Consider the following 23,234-nt stretch of genomic DNA (forward strand, 5'->3'; position numbering starts at 1 on the left):
CCAATTTTGTCGCCTGTTTTGTGATGAGAGGTGGGAAGTGGGTAATAATAGGCAGTCTCCAAGGACCACATTTGAATTCACTGGTCTGCAGAAAGCTTTACATGGCTGGGTTATATATTGACTCTATTGGGGGCAAACATCAGTTTTTAGGCAGTCCGTGACCATGAACTAGTAGCCCCGCATATCCTTATGTTTTTTTTTGAAGTGAAGAACACACATAAAAAACGCTCTAAAAAAGAAGTAAAAAAGTCCTTGGCAAACACAAGCATTTTCTAGCTTTAGTGCACTATATAATGTGCACCTGACTAAAGGCTCAAGATTTCTGAATAGAATGGAATATTGGTGCAAAGAAAGCTCATCCACTTTTTGAACCGGAATTTTTAGCAGGTTATCTATCTGATGGATACTTGAATCTGCACCAATCCTAACTAATTACAATGACCAGCCTGTACATCTGCTGTGGCCTTTCATCCACAATATCCAAATTATATACGGAGCCTGTGCAAGCTTCAAGCATAAATAGAATAGCAACAAGCAACACCTTGGGGGCTGTCTCCATGTGCTGTCAAAGTCTGCAGAGGTATTTCTACTGGAAAATGTATGATGTACGCAGGAATCCCTAACCGGAGCTCCATTGCCCCGGGGTGCCATAGTTACCAAGGAAGCTTTTATTGCATTAGTTCCACCCCAGTTTCTACAATTCCCAAAGATAATGTAAGTCAATGAGATAGGTGCTACTAAAATATTAAAATAAAAAAAATGTTCTCAAATCAATTTATTAATTAGTTAGCTTCATAAACAACACTTTAGTGTTTTCTGTGATCATACTTCAAATAAATGCTCAGGTGATTTAATTCCCCTGGAAAGCAGAGTGTCGACTCGTGAATTGGGAAGACTGGGTTGTTCAGAGATAATAATTTCTAATCTGTGTGCAATCAGCTGATGAGCTGAACTCGGGGCCTTCCACTGAAGCACATCAATCTGTCCTCTCTCCAAACAGATTACATTGTGCTCATAGTTGTAACCCGTTGCTGCCTCTCAAACAGATGGCAGTGCCCATGTGGAGTATGTTTTTTAGAGCTTTGTGGGTAGCAGATGGTTTTGCTTAAAATGCCTGCCCAGCCCAGGAAGACGGCTGCAAGGTGATGGGAATTTCGAAAGGTTTCTGAATCCCACAATTTTATTCATATCCTGCATTTATGTTGGATGGAGATTCAGTAAACACTGCAATGTAACTGATCAAATAAAATGAATAAATTTAGGAAAATGGCTAACCTCTAACAGGTCCTTCTCCCCAGTAGTGCTTGCAGTTCATCTTCTGATCCTGCACATCTCTATGTAAAGAGCCTGGCTCATAATTGTGTTTTATTTAGCCTGATCATAATGACATCACTATAATCTTGGGCTGGACAATACCATGCCACCCAGGGGACTGGAACATTTTCTTGGTAACCACTGTGCAGAGGTCATTGGTTTAACAGGAAGGCCTGATTTTTTAACTAAAGTAAATGAAGAACAGCTTATCTACAGCAACCATTCTGAAGCCTGTGTGTATCCTGCAATCGTATTTAAAATACTGTCTTTTGGAGTTTAGCAGCTGTTGCATTGCATTCTTTAATATTCCTGGGCTTTGGTGTTTAAGTATCCTTGTTACCCCTGGGGCAAATTAGGTTGTAGAGGAAAATTAATGGGTTTTGTAATGCAATGATGGGTAGCCATCACTGGCACAGCTTCCTCCTCCATAGCAGAAGTAAGATCTGCTTCACAGTCCAGTTAGCTTGGCATTCATATAATGCAGAGGACTGAGCTCTCCAGGGTGCTGAACTAGCTGCATTGTCATCATAACATCAGTTGTAGGGTTTGTGTATTGCAAAATAATATTACTTTCTGTTCGGGGGTATTTCTCGTCACTTCTTTTTTACTCTGGCACCCACCGCAGTCATTGGGTCTGCTGCCATCAGCTGCATTTTCCATTACTTGAAAAAAAAATCCAACACAGTTGTAATTGGAGTGGAAGGAGTAAGAGCCAAGCCCTAGATTTCCCAGCATTCGAGTCCCCAAGAGATATACATTTTCATAAAACATTTGGAATTGCAGCACGCAAACTAACCTGTGGCTTTCGGCCATGGTAACCAGAACCTATATTGCTAGAGCAGGGTATGAAATACAAATAGTTACTTGGAGCTTTTTTTTTCTCCCAGTTTGTATTGTTCATCTTTGTCATGGATGATAACACAATATAGATTGCTAATTCCCTGCTATAAAGATGCAGCCACGTTATATAGCAAAGTATATATTAGATTAACACATTATAAAAGCACTGAGATTGGCAGACACTCAAATGCTGAAATAAAAATCAATAAATCTATAAAGTCCTTTTTTTTTATTTTATATAATGCATTTTCGTAAAGCCCTGTCATATGAAGTAAGTCACATGGTCTTCCATACCTAAGTATTTATGGAGCAGTGGGGTAGGAAAAGTAAATATGTGCTGCTCAGGATAGAGGAATTAAAGCAAAGATTGCCAAATTTACCTAGTCTGTGCTGTTTCAGTATTTGGTATATGCTGGGAGTTGCATTACACATATGGCACACTTAGAAAAAGGCTATGATTGCACATGTGACACCTTATCCTGAGATTCATTATGAAGAAGGTGTGGATCATATAATTGTTAAACAGTGCTAGAGTTAACACCTACAGGTACACTCCGTGATGAATATCTTTAGTTTTGCCCATGATAAATCCTGGCGCTTATGTTGTTGGCAGCATATTATTTTATTAATGAGGCTTGCAGGTTGGTGTTTTCTGCAGGCTGCATAGATGTAGAATTGACATGTGATGCAGTGTTGGGGGAGCAACAATGTGGCGCCAATGTGCACTTATCTCCTGTGGGAAATTGTGGTATTAATGCAAATCAATACCACTTATAGAAGACTATAGCAAAGCTTCACCCTGGTGCCTTATCTCCAGCCACAGCTTCATATCCGCATTTGTGTTTTACATTGTCAGTTGTTGTCTGGCTCTTCAGTGTATTCAGTGCCTTTAACACAGCACTAATCCTTTTGTGTCCACATGGCATTGAAATCTAAATGACTATTTTTTATCATAAACTGGCTAGTGGGCAAAAAAATAAAAAAAACACATAACAGACTTCATATAACATATTGCAGACCTCATACAACATACTACAGATGTCTACAGATCTACAGGCCTCAGTGGTATCCACAAGCTGAAACCATATTACACCGAAAGAGTTTAGGCTTTCCTGTCTTTCATATGATCATTATATTATAACTGGCACCCAATCATAATAGTTCTCTAGTGGGGATCAGAGCTGTCCGCCACAACCAGGGTTGACAACTTTTAGCTATGCACATTGTTATTCACGTATTCAAGGAGTATGTTTATTACTTGGGCTAGGTACACACATGCAATATTAATTATTGTTAGAAAACAAACGATTAAGGACAGATCAACAATTTTTCACAATTGTAACGTCCAAATATAATCCACCAATAACGTACACACACGATTGTTTGAACGATGCAGGAAGTGACGTGTCCTAGGAAAGTGTACTGTAGAACCATCCATGATCACTATACGACAGTACACACGATAGATATAGAACGATCGTTCCATACCAAACGAATCCGCCAGGGCGGTCGTTCATTTTCAGCGACATTCCTTGTTCCTCGGCGTCATTGGCCTGTCTTAATCGTTTGTTTCCAACGGCAATTGTTGCGTGTGTATATGTAGCCTAATCCTCAACAAGAGGCATTGCACTAAAGATAGTTTATACATAAGTGGCAAACTGTAAAGTTTTACCACTAAGCCTTTTAAACTCTATAATTTGTATGAACTGCTTGCTTTGTCCCAGTTGGTACACCAACCAGGCCAGCTGGATATAATAAATCCAGGGTCACCAATGGCAGACTACATAATCTTTGAATTTAGGTTAACTTTTATTCTCTTTAGCTTTCTCCCAGATGACCCTTAAGGCTAGGTTCACTCCTGCGGCCAGGTTGCGATGCATTTACTGCTTTTTTACACCAGGAACGGCTGCATAGTAATGTCTTCCTACCACAGCCCCATTGGGAATGAATAGGGGTGGCAAGGAGTGGTACCAGTACTTGGAGAATCCCCAAAACTTCAAAGTCAACAGGGACTGAATGATAAAAAAAATGATCCTGCTATTGGGACATCCAAGATATAGAAGATATCCAGGGCTGACTCTGCATGCTAGGCTCCATCTGTAATTTTTTGGTGGGCTATTCTTGTAGATAGAAAGGCTTATTTACTAAAGGGGAATGGGGAATATTGCAGTAAATAGTTGCACATTCTATTGTGTGAAGATTCTCCACTCCTTTAGTAAATCAGTCCATCTGTCTTTTGCAGTAAAATCCAAAAATTGTTGTGCATTGTGTAGTGATCGTAGATGGTTGCTGTGATAAAGGAAAGGCTTGGTCTGCAGATGTCCTTTATATCTCATTAAGATGCCCATGTTCCCTGCAACTGTGCCAATGCAGTATTTCACGCCCCTCCTTTCTCCCTGCTCGGAGCTCGTTCACGGATTGCACTCTCTGCCTTTCTCCATATCTGAATGGTGTGGCATCTGCTCAGCCCCCACCGAAAACAGAAGGAAGACTGTAATATGGTTGTCACAACAACACAGACATTCTGATCAATGACACGCACTTCTTGCTCCATACTTGTGCAATTATCACCATATCACAGTACAGGGCATCATTTTTTTATTATCACTTTATTATAATGATTTATATCTACTGAGGATAGGTTAGAGAGGATGCTAAATCTATAAATATAAAAAAAAGCAAATCTATTTTTATTTTTTTCTTCTAATTAGGTGTAGATGTGCGTGCAGGATTTATTACACCTAAAAAGATCCATTTCTGTGTGCACAATGGAGATGTTAAGGGATAGGAAAGCAATTTTTGTTGCATTCAGAAGAGAAATGTGTGGTTTCCATAGAGACTATGTAGTTGTGGGAGCCATTTGCAGAGCAACTGCAAGATTAACCTGACATTGGTACCAGGGATATAGGAAGGGATATATATATATATATATATATATATATATATATATATAGGCATTCCAAGGTCTGCAAGGGTAAATCTAATGAGCATTTGGCAGCATCTTCTTCTATTTTACCCAGGGAAGAGATTAAAGGGACAAGATATGGCTCTTGATGATTGGGGTTCTGCACATTTGCATTTGACTTTATTGGATGGAATTGGTAGACCAAACATTTCCTAGGCCAGGTTTTGGAGATGACTGTACAGCACCTGATGAACCCAAATATAAGGAACTTGCCGGTGCAAAACGGAGGAGAAGGGGTGGACTTGGAGCCTATATATTCTATATATAATAACATTAAAGCAGATTTTGTAAAAACCACCTTAATGTGGGCAGCTGTGCGAATAGCGTGTAACAATGTAAGAATAATAAGTATTAGAATGAACACCTGGGTCTCTGTGTTCTGGCGTCTTTGTAGAACTGTAATATGCGCATCTTTTGCGGAAACCCCCCTGTGTACTGTACAGCCATCTTGCTAATTATCTAATGATCTTCTGCGTTCATTAAATCTTATACCACGTCAATAAACAAGCATTGAGTGTGTTTATCATGTCACAGAGCACTCAGGAAATTAACTAGATGGAGGTAGCATGCTTCTATTTAACACATGGTCCGCATAAGGCCAGGGTGTATTGTGCTCTGAATTAGATAAAATGTGCCCTGTCCATGCAGGGTGCAGGCCTAGAATGCATGTCATAAAGGTTTGCAAACAAGATGGGTAAAGGTAGAAAAAGACACAGTACAACGTGGGATCATATGTGTGAATGTCTGTGTTACCAGATAGCAGCTGTGTACAGTGTTTGACTTTGACAATATAAACGTTCGTGGAGAATGGTGGCAAAACAGACACTGAAGTCTTTTTCGCTGCACATAAAAGTCCATAAAAACCTTACACAGAAATTTCATTGGTAAATACTTATAAGCTAAATCACCCCCCTGCCTTCTTACATATTTCAGGAGGTGCATTCTTCTCATAGAATTCCCTAACAAGCAATTCTGGTTATAGAGGAGTAAAACAAAAGCCCTGATGAAATCTGGCCTAACATTATACAAATATTATGCTTTATTGTAAAGAAGCCATGTCCTTACTTTCATCACAAATGTAAAAAAAATAAAAATCTTCCACTTTATCAACAAGTGCAAGACGATGCAAACTATTCCTTTACACTATTACCTTGGAGCATCAACTAGTCTGATCTCTGATCCTTTGCTTCAGCAAGGTTCATATTCCAAGGTACCTAGACTTTTTTCATGATTAATACTGAAGGAAACCTTCACACAGGAGGGAAAAAAGGTATATTTTGAAACTTATCAGTCTTCAGAGGTGGTGGCTGCATTATTTATATCTGGGTTTTCGTCCCTTATTTCTAGGTGGCAGAATAAGTCCTAATTTTAATCTGCATTGAAATGAGCAATTGTGATTATGAACAGTTGTGCACAAAAATATGGCTAAATTATTGGGTGAAAAATGTATAAATTCAGCCCTAGATTACAAGTACAGAATGCCTCCCACTCTCTAACATGGAGGTATTGTACAGTCCACAGAGAGATCCGGGAACAATGGTAGCTGATATTAGTGCAGCAAAGGCTTTCAGTTCACAGGATTTTGGGCAGTTTAAACTTCTATTTGTTTGCACCTATTTAGCAAGTTTAAGAAAACCAATTCAATTGGCACACTTATTGAATCAAAAGGGAGCAAATAAAGGACAATCATTGTTAGGGTTTACATACACATTTTCTGTTGAAGATTGCTTTAAGAATTCACTCTGTGGCGGTGTTTAAAGAAAAAATAGTTAGTAAGGCCAAAAGCAATGTCTTCTCAAGTGTAGGCACATCAATGCTGATAGTTCCATGATTTGTTTTATGCTCTTTGCAGTTGGAATCTACAACTTTGACAAGACCAAGCAATGTATTGGTACCATGACCATCGAAATTGACTTTCTGCAGAAGAAGAGCGTGGACGTTAACCCTTATGACACAGACAGAATGGCCGGAGAGTTTATCCAGCAGTTCAATAATCAGGGTTTCTCCGTTGGACAGCAGGTATAGCTGTTGGAATTTTTTTTCCCCCTTATAATTGACTGTTAATCTTTACTGTATCTATATTTCAGCAGTATTGTTTATTTGTTGCAGCATCAGTGCACACCATCCTGAACCTTGCTATCTATTTCATAAAGGATGAAGTAGAAGTAGAAACCCTTAGGTTGGACACAGACTTTATTACATGTTGGATATCCTGAATGTTTACAGCCAGACCCAGGCCTACTTATCATTTGGAAATATTTCCGGGCATGTGGGCTTTCCCATTATTTACCTGATTCCTCTTCTGAAGAAGAATCTGGTTGATATATTCAGCAATCCATGAAGGAAAGATTTATTCTTTGACCTGCACTTTTTAACTTCTGTAGGTGGATTGCCTGTTTTTGTTATAATATTTAGACTGGGTACCTCCGGTGTGTTTGTGTCTGTGTGTGTACATTTCAGTTACGCAGACGCAGAGCATGCACAGTGCTAAATTTACAAATCTTGAATCAATACCTGGGTGTAGCAGCCCAAATTGTTTTGTATTAAAGCTTTACAGAAAATCATTCAGGAACAGGCCTTTGTAGGTATGTGATAATAAATAGGTTTCTTTTCAAGGTGTTTTGATAACAGGAATAGCAGTGTGTGCTGTTATTTGCTTGTTTTTTCTTTTACATCCGAAATATCAGCTTGGTGTCCAGCTACAAAACATCTATGGTGGCTTGCCTGTCATCTGCATGAACTCAATGCACTGTCTAGGATATGAGTGATCTTCAATCAATAAAGTCTTTAATTTATTTGTTCTATGATGGCTTTATGAGTCTTATACCCTAAAAACAGGATGGCCTTAAGCCTGACCTTCATTCTGATGTGTCTGTTCTGTCAGGAAGTAAATACAAGGTAATCATCAAAATTCAAGCAATCCCTGAGAGACAAGGCTGTGCTGTTTTACATAGAGATTCAGATTATTATATATTATTATAATTCTCATTGGTTTTCTTTAGTGATGGAGTCTGTTTAATGTTCAGGTCTTAATCTTCTATAGATTATACCAACACTGTCTTGCCTAAGATGCTGCAAATTATTTATTGGTAATTTTACCTAATTTCCCCTAATGAAATGCGTTCTTTCATCTGCATCAACATTTTGCCCTTATTCCTTGTCTGCAGCTTGTGTTCACTTTCAATGAGAAACTGTTTGGGCTGGTGGTGAAGGACATTGAAGGGATGGATCCAAGCATTCTAAGGGGGGAGCAGCCCACTGGCAAGAGACAGAAGGTAAGGGTATAGTATTATTTGTGGCATTGGTGAAACATTATGATGACGTTTATCTTAATATCTTCTCTTGCTTTTTTTTCCTTAACAACAATATTTTTGCAATTCCATTAAAAAAACTATCCCTAGCTAAAGAAAACTGTATCAGACTTGTGTAAAGGTGTCTGAAGGTGGAGCAATTCTTTTATCCTACCAACCAATCTGATTCATTTTTGCATTTTGTACTCTATTGGGAGTTCAAAAAGAAGAAGCTAATTTGCCAGTCTTTTTCTCTACTTTTATTTTACACCTTTCTAAGCCAGCAGCATACAGATTGTGGTGGGATGCCTGTTGATTATTGATCTTTGGAGACTAATAAATATTACCGTGGTCTCCAGCAAATTCAAGGCAAGATGGCTTAGGCGGGCTTTTGGCCTAAATAGTTGGCCCTGTGGCCTTTTAGCTCTGAGTTTTTATCTTCAGATTCCCTTTGGATATGTTTTATACAGTGCTGATGTATACCGAAGGGCTATTTGACCTCCACCAAAGCTGGAATTCTTGCTGCTGTCCACCACACCAATGTACTGTGATCTGTGGATATAGTGATTGTAGCAGGGGTTCCCTCAAGAGCTGAAAGTTTTTGCAAAGGTTCTCTCACATTAAAAAGATGGAAAAGGTTGCATTAGATTGTAAGCTCAGTGACACAAAGGATAAAAATAATAGTAAGGGCAGGCATAACACAGCACATAGCCCTTTGTTGTAGATGTTGATCTGTCCTCTTGCTTCCATAGATTGAAGTGGGTCTGGTAGTGGGAAACAGCCAAGTGGTATTTGAAAAGGCAGACAACTCCTCCCTAACCCTGACAGGTAAGTTATTCTGTATTGTAAAATGATAGATTGTGGTGTTGGGCCAATATCTTTCACTGCATGAAGCAGTATTCTCCCCAGGCTCTTTTAGCTGGGTACATGAACTAGACACTTTTCAGTAACCAGCTGCCTGTTTTTGGGTGGTTAATAAAAAATGTATTACAGGGGCTTCCACAATTTCTTCCCAGATTAAAAAAAAAATCTGGGGATAATGCTGATAAAGGTAAGTCTTCATTGCAGAGGGTCCTGAATGGACAAGGTTTTGAAGGTTAATTCTGGGGTGGCAGGGCAGGTTAGTGTTATGGCTACTGGGAGGTTTAATATGATGCTTAATGTAAGCGTTAATGAGGGGGTGGTGTTACATGAGGTTAAAGGAAAGGTTACTATTCTTGGTTCTATGAGGATTTTCTCCTCCACTTTGCAATATTTAGCCTCTCTGATTGATGAGCAGCAATTAGCAAAACCATTATAAGCTGCTAAGTAAATATTCATCACATTGTCAGGATAACTGAAAGCTAGTAATTAACCATTTAATGAGCAAAAGCTATTCACATCACTGTGTGGTTTATTATATATTCACATTAAGCTTCTATTGCCTCTTCCTGAAGCAGGTGGCAAAATAAATAATTATTTGTGATAATTAGGAATTATGTGATTACATATGATTCCTTACATGCTAATGCATGTAATATGAAAATATATACATAAACACAATTTTTTGATTTGGTTTTAAAATGTTCAAAAAAAAATCTGTCAATCTAAATTCCACCAGAAGAGGGCAGACATGAGCTATTATTCAGCTCCCTTTTAGTTATTTATTAGCCCTTAATTCTTTCTGCCTCATAGAGGGCAGCTGGGACCGGTGAAGCCCCTATATGAGATTTTATATAAATCTGGAGATCAATAAAGTTTAAAAATATGTTTAGATATATAATGGGGAAGTCAAACTCTCCTCTAAATAAAAAAAAAAAAAGATATATATTTTTTCTAATATTTATTTCTCTGTTTCACTTTCTAAATAAAACCTGCTTGTGATTTGTGTCTCCTAAACCCAGGTAAATCAAAGACCAAGCAAGATCGCCAGTCCATCATCAACCCTGACTGGAACTTTGAGAAGATGGGCATTGGAGGTTTGGACAAGGAATTTTCTGATATTTTTAGACGAGCCTTTGCTTCAAGGGTCTTCCCTCCAGAGATTGTGGAGCAAATGGGTAAGTCTTGTAGATCAGGAGACTTCTATAAATGAGGATAATATATGAATTGTTGAAAATTACTGTATTTGTTTCTGTATCATTTTGTGTATAAGATAAAGATGTACAGGTTACGTGTAATACGTTGCTGTGATATTCTGATATCTCAAAAGTGGAACTGAATCTTCAAAATAAAAAAAAATTGTATAAATTCATAATTTTTACTTGTGGGACTATAGTTCCATTTTAAACGGTGCCCTAATAGAGAAGAAAATGCAGTCTAGTATTGTGGTCAAGGTGGCTCTGTTCCTGTCCTGGAAAAGGTATAATCTACCCTACTTATATCCAGGTAATGGATCCAGTGTATCTTTCACTCCTGACTGGAGTCCGAACTTGTACTTGCTTATTATTATTATTATTATTAATAATAATAATAATAATAATAAACAGGATTTATATAACGCCAACATATTGAGACTGAACTTTTCTTTACAATTACCACTAACACGAGTTGGTGTCCTTTACACTTTGCTCAGCCACCAATACCAAAGTTAGAGAAATAAATCGTGCACTGCTCGCTAAACACTCTCCAAAATACACCTACCTCTCCATGAAACCCAAATAGCTGATCTCCTCCTCTATGCCTCCCTTTCCTAGATTGTGGAGCGCAGGTTACTTTTCCTGACCACCAGCTGCCCCTTTATTTTCTCCCAACTGTGTCTTCCACATTTGTGTGCCAGATATCTAAATCTGCAAGGGAAGGAGAGCCATCGAGGACACAGGCAGGGCCTGTGTTAGGGCCCTCCCTGTCCCTGGGATCCTTCACTCCCTGGCAGCTGCTAAGGAAATTATTATGCCCCGGAAACTGTTACCTGTAAAGAAAAGTGTAAATACTCTTTTGCTGCCAATGTCTTTGTTTCAAAAGTATCATCCCCCAATTTCTGCTGGGAAACAAAATTTTGAGAATGTTGATCTAATTTGTTCCCTATTTGAATGTTTGATTGCTTCCTTATATCCAAGAAGTGGAGGAAAATCTGCTCAAAGGATAGCAGACGGCAAGAAAAAGACATCGTTTTAGCTATTCTAAAAACAATGTCTGAGGAGTGAAAAAGTTTTGGCTTTTGATGCACTAATTAGTTTTAAATGCAAATATTTCTTATATAAATGTTGGGATCTAAGATAGGGGTCCTGTGTGTAGTGCATCTGATATATGCAGTATAACACGCTGTGAAATCTTTAACCCTTTCACTTTATTTTAAGTAGACGTTAAATGACTTTCCCAAGCCATGCTGAGCAATCGGGTCTTGTATTGTAGATTTTATCCCCTTCTTTGTGTTTTTTAAACAACACCTGTGTGCAAGGGAAAGGTCACAATCTACCAGGATTAGACTGGGATGACAGGCAGCTCCTTCTACCAAAACACACCTGTCAGCACAGCTCGGTATTAAAATGCCCATAGTGCATGGATGGCAGCTTCTCTTCCCTATCAAAGTTCATCAGACTTTGCAGACCATAGAACAGTGTGTAATTCTTATCAGTTATAAAAAATAAAACAACAAAGTATTTTGCAAAACAAAGAGGTTGTGTTCTTTTTAGTCTCTCTGCACATCTGAAGTGTCCCTCTCCTGAGTTTGTTTGGTCATTGGTTACTGGTTTTCAACATTACCATGGGCAGCACAGTGGCTCAGAGGTACGTGTCCTGGCAGTGCTAGGTCCCAGGTTCAAATCTCGGTCAGGAGACTATCTGCATGGCATTTGCAAGTTCTTCTTGTGTTTGCATGGATTTTCTCCCTCATCCCAAAAACATGCAGTTCGGTTAATTGGCTTCCCCCAAAATTTACCTTAGCCTGTATTAAAAAAGACTGAGGTAGGTACATTAGATTGTGAGCTTCTTTGGAGGACAGCTAGTGACACGACAATGGACTTTGAACAGCCCTGCGTAATATGATGGCTCTATATAAATACTGTGTAATAATAACAATTACTAGACTGATTATACATTGGGAGATGTAATTGTTAACTTAGTTTAGCCTTACCCTTATCTTGACTACTGCCTAGTAGGCCACTGACCTGGAACAAGGTCATTGCGGCTGCAATCTGAACTTTAATCCTGCTTGTTCCTGGTCAGTGGCCTGATAGCCAGGATGGAAGCTCTAGAGCCTGCACCTGTAGGTGTAAAGGTCCATATAGACTAGATTTTTGTCATGGTCATTTCGGGTCATTCACAATTCCATTTGATCAGCACTTCCATATCACTTATTAAAAGACCATTGACAGGAACAGTTTTAGTACCTGAAGGGGACAGCCCTGGCTTGTTCTATTGTTCTTCATCTTCAAATAATGCAACATCGTGCTTGGAGAGGACCAGAAGTATGGGAAAATCACAGGGAATCTTATTTCTTGGCAAATGAAAAATATGACCAAAGTTTTGCTTGTTATAAACTTTTTGGAGAAAATAATGATTTGTATTCAGTGTAGGCTGATGTTATGCTTTGTCCTATAGGGTGCAAACACGTGAAAGGCATCCTTCTCTTTGGACCTCCTGGTTGTGGTAAGACCCTCATGGCTCGACAGATTGGCAAAATGCTGAATGCTCGTGAACCTAAAGTTGTCAATGGCCCTGAAATTCTAAACAAGTATGTCGGAGAATCTGAGGCTAATATCCGAAAACTGTTTGCTGACGCTGAAGAGGAACAAAGGAGAGTGAGTACCATTCTCACTGACTAATGCTAAATGAAATTCAAGTAAACCCTAAGCTTTGTTTCTAATATTTATTTCATATCTTCTCCATTTTTGGACTTTAAATATTCCATTTATGATTTTTTGTCACATCTATAAAAATCTGTTGATCCTTTCCAAACTGTAGTACAAGTTAACACTGTTTACTTTTATAGTCTATGCCTGTTCTAATTTGTAATATCTATACATTGTTATTGTTAACGTTCTTCTTAGCTATCTATATGAACTCCTCCCAGACTCCTCCCTTCTCTAGAATGGGGTAGGGCCATGGCTACAGGTATGTAAAAGTAGAAGTAGTATTAGACTGCTATATATGTAAAATGTATAAGTGAACATAAGTACAATGATATCTTAGTGGTAATTTAAGCTTTATATACTGAGGTAGCTATTATATAACATAAACTGTCCAGCAGGCAGAGTGGGGGTCCCTCATAATGACCACAACCCCATGAATGCCATAGAATGCAGGGATCCCACAAATACTTCCCCGATATAGCCAATAAACTGCCAGGTGATTTAACTCTTCAGAATCTCATTTGCCAAACACTAAAATATAAAAATACAGCATAATATAAATAATGAGTTTGTTTTAGAGCCGAAAATGGCTACTTTAATTTTCAGTACAAGCATATCGCTGATTAAAGCTTAAGTCATTAATAAACGTGTGTTTCTGATCCACTTTTATTTGCTTACAGCTTGGTGCCAACAGTGGGCTGCACATTATTATCTTTGATGAAATAGATGCCATATGTAAGCAGAGAGGCAGCATGGCAGGCAGCACCGGCGTTCATGACACTGTGGTTAACCAACTGCTATCTAAGATAGACGGTGTGGAGCAACTTAATAACATCCTGGTTATAGGTAAGATTGAAGTTAGTAGAAAGTGGCATCTCTTTCAGGACTGTGGCAGTTTTATCTCTATCATTCTTCTTCTGTGTGCCCTGTACAGGCATGACCAACAGGCCGGACCTGATAGATGAGGCTCTCCTGAGACCTGGCAGGCTGGAGGTCAAAATGGAGATTGGTGGGTGTGATTTTTTTATTTATTTTTATTGGGGATTGAACCCTTCCTCTGTTTCCCCATTCACATGTCTGTGCTTTCTGGTCTTTTCTAGGACTGCCCGATGAGAAAGGTCGCCTGCAGATTCTCCATATCCACACCGCTCGCATGAAAGAACACGGTCTACTAGCCGTGGATGTGGAAATTCCCGAGCTGGCCCAGGAGACCAAGAACTTCAGTGGAGCTGAGTTGGAAGGACTTGTCAGAGCAGCCCAGTCCACTGCCATGAATCGGCATATTAAGGTGGGACATGATCTGTGACTTGTTTTGTTGTGTATTGACATTTGTATTAGCCATATTCATAAACAAGAAGCCAGCCCTTGCCCCTCTGTTTAGAAATAAATAGTTAAAGTAAACATCTGAGGGGTTGCTAGGGTTTCTACAATCTTGGTCCCATATGACATTGCCACAGATATGATTTGCATCCACCTGATTAGCAAATATTGCGTTTTTTTTACTAACAGAATATTTTTTGGATATTGAAGTTTTGTTTCTCAACAATAATTAAAATGATAAAACAATATTAAACATTTGTGCTATACATACTTCCAGAAGATAGATTTCCAGAAGTGGATTTTGGTGTGTCTTCATATAACAACTGTACATTTCAGCAGTGTGGCCAGTAAAAGCTTTCATCATGGGAGAAGAGGATAGGTGGATAGTAAGCCTTATGGTGTGGCATAAGGGAGAAAAACAAAGCTCCTAATGTGTCAGGCACCTCCCAGTGCCAGCTGCATGGAGACCCAATACTCTAATATTATTAATATTAATAAACAGGATTTTTATAGCACCAACATATTACACAGTGCTGTACAATAAATAGGAGTTGCAAATGACAGACAGATACAGACAGTGATACAGGTGGAGGAGAGGTTACCTTGTCGCAAAGACTGGCAAAACTTATCCTGCTTTAGCCAATCAAGATATTTTGTGATGTTTGTTTACATTACAGTAAGGCCAAGCATATTTATCCAGCACATACTGAATGTAGATTTGTAGAAACAAGTGCACCAGAGATATAATTACTATTCAGAAAAACAGTTTACCTTGGTCCGGTTCCTGGCACATTTCTGCTTGTCTGTGTAGCTTTGTATGAGGGATGAAGTGGCGGTAAATTAATTTTGCTAATTAAATTATAGTTGTGTAATTAAAAAATTAAGGTTGAATTTAATGTTGGCATTTAGAAAGCGCTTTCGGAGCGGCAAGGTTTACTAATACTGCCCCAGTCTCTTCCACACTCTTAATCTTCCCAATATTTCAACACCTGACAATATCTACCCACCGTGTGGGATGTGTAACCACTTGTTTGACCTTAATAGCTGGCATGGAGTCTGTCTGCGTCTCTTCTGTTCCAGATATGATTCTCAGTCTTTTTTTTTCTGTAGAATAGGGAACACAGTGCAAAATCTCCACTTAGTCAGCTACCTGCAGCATATTGTAGGTATAGTGGATTCCAACCAGCTCTTGCTCTGTAGATATCAAACTTGGTAACACCCCGTGCTCTAAACAGGAAGTGCTTTCCTCCCTATATATCCTTATTAGACATGTAGGGCGCTTAGCTTAGTTTGTTTTCCTTTTCTTTTTAATATTACTACTTGCAAGATTTACCCATTTTATTTTCGTCCTGAGATGATTTAACGTCACGACAAGCACCTCTATTGACTGGTTCATTACAAATGTCCCCTCTCTTCCTAGGCTACCAACAAAGTTGAAGTTGACATGGAGAAGGCAGAACGCCTGCAAGTAACAAGGGGAGACTTCTTAACATCTCTGGAGAATGACATAAAGCCTGTAAGTGTACTTTAGACTTGAATTCTGATCGGTTCCCCCCATTAATAAGCAAGACAATTTCCCTTATTTATTTGCTTGATGTGCCATTATACTCCTTTTTAGGCCTTTGGAACCAACCAAGAGGACTATGCAAGCTATATCATGAATGGTATCATTAAGTGGGGAGACCCTGTCACCCGTGTTTTGGAGGACGGAGAACTGCTTGTTCAACAGACAAAGAACAGCGACCGCACACCACTTGTCAGTGTCCTGCTTGAAGGTATTCACAACTTTATTTGAAGGTACCGTGTGTGATCATGTATGTAATTGGCAATAAATGTTGTTCATTTTGCTGACCTCTGTTTGTTCTTTGGTAGGTCCTCCTCATAGTGGCAAAACTGCACTAGCTGCTAAGATCTCTGAGGAATCCTGTTTCCCCTTTATCAAGATCTGCTCACCAGAGAAGATGATTGGCTTCTCAGAGACCGCCAAGTGTCAAGCTATCAAAAAAGTAATTAGCCTCATCTTGTGATTTTGGAGTGCATTGAAGTTTTTACCTAAAAAGATGAAATGAGTATAAAGAAGATGATTTACTTAAGAAGAAGTGATTCTTTGCTTTAAATATCCAATATTGCATGACCATAAAAATAAAATAACTGTCCTTTCCTTCACTTTGTAACATATTATACATTATTAATTAATTCATGTGGTAATATTTATTATGTTTTTTTTTTTTTTTTATTTCTTCCCAGATATTTGATGATGCTTACAAGTCCCAGCTGAGTTGCGTTGTTGTAGATGACATAGAAAGGCTGCTAGGTAAAACTGTTTGCACCCTTCATTCTTTCAAAACACAACATCAGTGAACTCTTTTGGTTTAATATTTACCGATCCTTTATTGTAGATTATGTGCCGATTGGTCCACGTTTCTCCAATCTGGTGCTTCAGGCTCTGCTTGTGCTCTTGAAGAAAGCCCCTCCTCAAGTATGTGGATACTCAGAGAAAGATTTCCATGCAATGTTGCCATTATTTAGTTGTTGCTACAATTGAGCTAACTATTGTATTGTCCTCAGGGTCGTAAACTACTGATCATCGGCACCACCAGCCGAAAGGACGTCCTTCAAGAGATGGAGATGTTGGATGCTTTTAGTACAACCATCCAAGTTCCAAATATCTGCACAGGAGTGCAGCTTATGGAAGCTCTGGAGGTACGCATATCTGGGGTAGCCTGGGCAAGTTCAGATTGAGGATTGCAAAGGGCTGGGAGGACATCCAGAAAGTATTAACACACAGCAGTCAATCAGGTTTTAATTTACTGGAGTTTCCTATCTTTGCACTTCCCTAGATAACCCCCAAAACAGAAAATGATTAACTTTAGTTCCTGAAGGAGCTTACAATCAATTCTCCCTGCCTTCATCAAACACAGTTTTTTCCTAGTTTCCGGTTAATATATCTGTGTGATCATTAGAGGATATCTCATCACTTTTATTAAGAGAATGTAAAATCAACTTTATATTAATTTTAGTGGAATCTGAACTCAGGACTAGGAATGATACCTTAGTTTGGATTCTTCATGGCTTGGTGTACCTAATCAAAGTCATTGGAAGAAAAATCTTGCAATTTGATTCTGGACATTTTTGGGAAGTAGACAAACTAGTAGTGACTTATTCTATTGAAGGAACTCATGTTGGAGTCACCTTCTCAAAGTTCCACATTTTCTTCTGAATTTTGGAATGGTGGCAGAAGCTTTGTCATTTTTCCCCTGTATCTAGATAAGTAAATAAATGATCACCTAATAGTGGCCCCTGTTCCTGATAACCTGAATTCTGGGGTCTGGAGTCTATTGGAGCTTAAAAGAAACCAATTCACACAGACTGCCTACATCACAGAAGACCCCACCTGTTTGCCATTGATGGAGACAGTGTTGTCCTCCCTTATCTTACCCCATCAAAATACAACAACTTTTGGAGAGGCAAAACCATCCCTCTGGATCTTGGCGGGTTTTCTTTTTCTCACTGCCAGCAACTGTTACCAGCCTTGTATTCATCCTGAGCCTCTTGCAGCTCCTGCTTCTAGGTGTGAAGAACTGAATCATTGCTGCTTCTTCATCACAACTTTCCTCCTCCCCGTATAGTAGCACCCACAGATGGTCTACTTCCTCACATTACTTGTTCCCAGTTTCTGGAATGTCATTGCCTTTTTTTCTTCTTCCTGCTTCATGTTATCCCTATCTCTCTCTTTGGTCATTGCAATTTTTTACCCACTTAAGTTGAGCATGAGTCTAATCATCCTGCATTCAGTCAATGATTTTATTATCAAATAATTTGCGCTGACTTCACATACAGTTTGCAGAGCTAAATCTAGACTTAGTAAAGAAAGGCCACACTGGGGAGAAAAGAAAGGCGGACAGGTCCTGCTTCTAGTTGGTGAGGCCCGACCATTTATCCTGCAAAAACTGCTCTTTCCGCATGCAGGGTTTTACATATCAGGACAATTACTTTTTGTATTATCTGCTGCTTAGAAGGTTCTAAGATTATTTAAATCTGACACCAGATGTAAAACAACAGATTCCACCATAGCATTATTTACAAAACTGAAGAGAGATGGAGAGGAAATGTGTGAAAAACTCAGTAGACCCCATGCTTTTAATAGCTTGTAGAATCACCTTTAGCAGCAATATATTGAAGTTATCATATTTTGTATGCTATTATCAGTCTCTCTGACATCATTGTGGAGGAATTTTGGCCCACTCTTCAGTTCATTGAGCCTTTGGGCATTTTTAAATGCACAGCTCTCCTAAGGTCCCACCACAGTAATTATATTGGGTTGATGCATGAACTTTAACTGGGCTATTACATCACCTTGCAACATTCTTTTCTTTTTAGCATTTTGTTGTAGATTTGCTGATGTGATTGGGATCCTTGTCTTGTTGCATGACCCAGTTCCGGCCAGGTTTTAGTTTTTATTCATATTGCCTGACATTTGAATATTTTGGTATAATAAGGAGTTCATGGTCCACTAACCACTTGACGGTTGGTATGAGGGGTTTGTGTTGATATGCTGTGCATTATGGCCAAATGACAGTTTTAGAAGTCTTGTAGTTTGTTCAGATGTAAATTTGCTTACTTGAGCCATGCTGCCATGTTCTCCCGGTAACCCCCTCCAAATAATCTATACTTGTTCAGTCTTTTTCTGATTGTTCTGTAATGAACTTTTACTATATTTACTGAGGCCTGTAGTGAACAGCTATTTACAATTTTTCTGAGCATTGCACGTGGGGTGAATTTCCTGGGATGTCCACTGCTGGGAAAATTGGCAACCTACTTGAACATTTCCACTTCTGAAAATTCCACCCTACTGTAAAATGATAGACTTTAAATTGTTTGGAAATGGTCTTTTACTCTTCTCAGATTTATGGGCAGCAACAATTCAGATTGTCGAACTCCAAAAACATTGGCTTTTATAGAGGGGGTCACACTTACTCTTGGTCAATAATCAAATGCGTTTGCATTACTTACCCTCCTAATACCCATTATGGAAGTGGTAGGGGTGTACTTTATTTTTTTTTTGCATATTTCTCCTGCATTTTGACTTTGTTTTTGTTAACTAAATAATGACAAGGGGCAATGTGTTGTTGTGGTATTTACTTAACTTTAAGTCTAATTACTAGATTTGTTTTTCTATTCTGTCCTGATTTGCAAAAACATAGAATTGGAAAAAAAAAAGGATGTACAGTGGTACCTTGGTATAAGTCCTTAATTAGTTCCAGGTCCTTGGAAATAAAGGAAAATGATGAATCTGTTCCCATTTAAAAAAATCCTATTGTTATTGGCATATTATACTTTGGCGGCTGTATAAAATAATTTAAACACTGCTTAATACTAAAATACAAAAACAATTAGATGAAATAAATGAAAATTTACCCTCACTTTACCTTGCTGAGAAGCGTCGAGTGCCTACTAGGATGGTGCTGAGAAGGGAGGAGGAGATGCTTATACCGAGGTACCACTGTACTTTCATTGTGTGTGTGTGTGTAATATAAGTCAATCGGTCATAGCTAGTGTAGATGTCAGAATTCATATTTGTAATTTGGCTGGATTTAGTGTTCTAAAAGCTGACTCTTGAAATTGTAAAAAAAAGACAACCCCTTCACTTTCCTTGTTCTTCTGTCCAATCCTTCCAAGTCTTTGGCAGAGGTTTGGTTTTTATTGTTGTACTGATTGGTGATTACAATATGGCACCATTCAGTGCAGTGATCTTCTGAGTCCAGGCTGTGTGATGATGCTGCATGGCTCTGTGAATGATGCGGGATGTCATTCAGCCCTAAAGACTAAGGACACTTAATGGTAGCAAAATCCTATATATTATGGTATTTTATTTGCTGAGGTTTTAACAATTACCTTTGTTAATTTCAGCTCCTGGGTAGTTTCAAGGACAGCGAACGCTCCGTTATTGCACAACATGTGAAGGGAAAAAAAGTTTACATTGGAATCAAAAAGCTGCTAATGTTAATTGAAATGTCCATGCAGGTAAGCGTACACAGAGAATGCTGCTATATAGTATAGTCAATGACAGAACATAATAGGATAATGCCATCTAGTGGCCAAATATTTTATTAACAGATATATGTATGCTACCTGCACTTATAATATTATAATCTCTTTGTTCTTCTTTAGATGGACCCAGAGTATCGTGTTAGCAAATTCCTTGCCCTCTTAAAAGAAGAAGCTTCGTAAGTATACAGGCTGGAATATGTGAAAGAGTGAATTGTTGTATAAATCAGAAATTGTGTATTTTTTATTTCAATCTGTTTGGGAGGTAAAATTACCAGTGTGCTGTGCTTTTGTCTTTAGCATACATTCTGTGTGTTTTATAGTGCATTAGGACAACATACGGATGTAAAAGGAGCCTGCCTACCGCTCCACACCATGCTGTAAGCTTCTTTTGTAGCCTGAAGTGCCTTTCTATATCCAAGGTTGTTGCTGCAATTTCTATCTTGTTTATTTGCTTTATCTCATTTGTACAAATGACAGGAAAGACTTAGAGTGAATTATTGTGCTTTATTTTAAATGTAATGATGAGCAGGCCTTTTCTTCTCAAAGTTCTTAACAGATACCCTGCTCACCTTTCCAGCGATACCCCAATATTTTCCCTTCATTGCAGCTGGGACTATAATGTTGGGGTTAAGTCATGTGACAATGCTTGAGGCCAGGTGATTGGTAGACACAATAGCGCTCCCATAGCTGGATGCACCCTGTATTGTCACTGGCTGGAATCGAGGAGGAAGTAGTGCTGAATGTTTTCTGATCCTGTGATTTTGTTCTGCATGGTGACATTGTCAGTTTAAAGGAACTTTGTTCTGTGAAGTCTGCTATTTCTAAAATTGTTCAATACCTGACTTTGCTTTCTGAGTAGCAAATGATAAATCCATATACAAATAATTGGGTGTGATCTGCATAATATTTGGTGACTAGAGAGTATTGAAGCCATTGGATTAGCAGCGTTTGTAGAGGTCTGTACTCAGTTGTTTTTTGTTATTCCAGAGATCCGAGCCATCGTGATTACGCCTAACTGGACATCCTATCGTTGTGGCAAAAGCACTAGAGGACGTCACTCCTTCAGAACCAGTAACATTCCACCCCCCTACCGTCTGTTCCTGGGAAGGTTAAAATCATGAAGCACACCACGGGCTCCCTTATTACTGGGACATGCATGTAACTAAGAAAGCTTTTTCAAAATGTTAAACCATCTCAGCCTCGCACATCCATTCTGCTACCAAATAATTTGAATGCACAAGGCAGCCACACCGAACCATTCGCTTGTCAGAGCTCTCCAGGGTATGTACTCTGTATTCTTTATTATGTTATAGTGGGATGGATGGACAAGGTGACCTTCTACCATGAAGTCATTTTATTCCATTTTTATTTCTGATGACTTCCATGTTATAGCTGTCGGATGTTTTTATGCACAAAACAAACCACCTTTCAGCAGCCATATTGGAACCCATGTACTTGAACCCACCTGTGGTCAATATGACTTTCCAGAGGTCACCGCAGTGGCACATATCCTTGATGTTTAATTACCTTGTGTTATTCACGCAGGGTTTATTTGTTAAAGAAGTGTCCAGACTGTACAGCTTCTAGATTTATTGGTGTTTTTGATCCGTGGCACTGTGTATTGAATGCAGAGTGTGTGAATATTTATTAAAAATGGCCAAAGCAAAAGCCATCACAACATATCATTGTCTTTAGTTCCTGCTGCAGTGGTTCTGAAAACGGTTCAGCCCCCCAGCTTGTACAGACAAAGGCTATTATTTTTAGGTTTATATTAAGTAATTTGTGTTAAAGTGTGACCATCACATGGGCTGTCATTTTATGCTCTGCTTTAGATAAGACTCCATAGTGATGGACACACTTTAAGTACTTGTTAGGATCTAAACTTACTTCGAGGTGTTGTGGGGTTGTTGTCTCACATTGCATGTTTCTATGGACTGAATATGCTCAAGTGGGGTGTAAATATGCTGTGCTGGATTCCCTTAGCCCGCTCAGATCCACCTTCCTCTCTCTCTGTGTCATCCCTCTCTCCCTTCTGTATTTCCCCTCTTTTATGGTAACTTGTGATGTGACCCTGTGGCTGTTCCCTCCCAACCCCGCTGCTTTACAGACACGTTTTATCCTCCGTGCCACAGTATGTGTATATTTTATTGTGGATTTAAGTTGAAATTATTATTCTGTGGGGTTATTAATGCTAAACAATCATTGCAATAAAGAGATTATTTATCGGATGTTGTGGTTTACAGTTTAGTGTTGTACGCCATGTTTTTGGAACAAAATGGAGTCTTGTATCATGGTAGCTGTGCTGGAAATGGTGGTGGTAGTAGCCTGAGCCTTTAAAGTGACTGCGCCATAAAAACAGTATGGGGGTCATTAAATATGTGGGGTCAGACCCATAACTATCCTGCTGTGAATAAGTGCCAGAACAGCTTCTCTAAATTTGCTTTAGGTCTTAAAACTTTTATAAAATAATAATTAAAATATGAGAGGTTAACAATGGCAGCCCCCATATATTGGCAGAAGCACTTTAAATGCAGGGTTTAGCATTTGAAATCAAGCAGTGACTTCTGACATTTCTGTTTTGGATAAACATTGCAAGGTGTTATTTGGTCCCTATTAGGGACAGCAGAATTGAGGTTTCTGGACTTCATTGTCCCCTCTGGCTTGTCTCTCCCTGTTGATATG

The 23,234-nt window shown here is 38.9% G+C and overlaps 1 protein-coding gene across 1 annotated transcript in view; it reads left to right on the forward strand.

The window, feature by feature from the left end:
• Positions 1-22,780, forward strand: part of NSF (N-ethylmaleimide sensitive factor, vesicle fusing ATPase) — a 52,176-nt gene extending 29,396 nt beyond the window's left edge. The window contains exons 5-21 of the mRNA XM_072414587.1: positions 6,972-7,138; positions 8,287-8,394; positions 9,162-9,237; positions 10,293-10,448; positions 12,931-13,130; positions 13,862-14,027; positions 14,116-14,190; positions 14,282-14,469; positions 15,922-16,017; positions 16,120-16,276; positions 16,374-16,507; positions 16,749-16,815; positions 16,901-16,980; positions 17,070-17,204; positions 20,412-20,525; positions 20,673-20,728; positions 21,540-22,780. Coding sequence (XP_072270688.1) covers positions 6,972-7,138; positions 8,287-8,394; positions 9,162-9,237; positions 10,293-10,448; positions 12,931-13,130; positions 13,862-14,027; positions 14,116-14,190; positions 14,282-14,469; positions 15,922-16,017; positions 16,120-16,276; positions 16,374-16,507; positions 16,749-16,815; positions 16,901-16,980; positions 17,070-17,204; positions 20,412-20,525; positions 20,673-20,728; positions 21,540-21,567 — 2,003 coding nt within the window. The 3' untranslated portion in view covers positions 21,568-22,780. The remainder of the gene's footprint in view (positions 1-6,971; positions 7,139-8,286; positions 8,395-9,161; positions 9,238-10,292; positions 10,449-12,930; positions 13,131-13,861; positions 14,028-14,115; positions 14,191-14,281; positions 14,470-15,921; positions 16,018-16,119; positions 16,277-16,373; positions 16,508-16,748; positions 16,816-16,900; positions 16,981-17,069; positions 17,205-20,411; positions 20,526-20,672; positions 20,729-21,539) is intronic.
• The last annotated feature ends 454 nt before the right edge of the window (positions 22,781-23,234 follow it).

The sequence above is a fragment of the Pyxicephalus adspersus genome, chromosome 6 (assembly GCF_032062135.1).
Source record: "Pyxicephalus adspersus chromosome 6, UCB_Pads_2.0, whole genome shotgun sequence".
Lineage (NCBI taxonomy): Eukaryota > Metazoa > Chordata > Amphibia > Anura > Pyxicephalidae > Pyxicephalus > Pyxicephalus adspersus.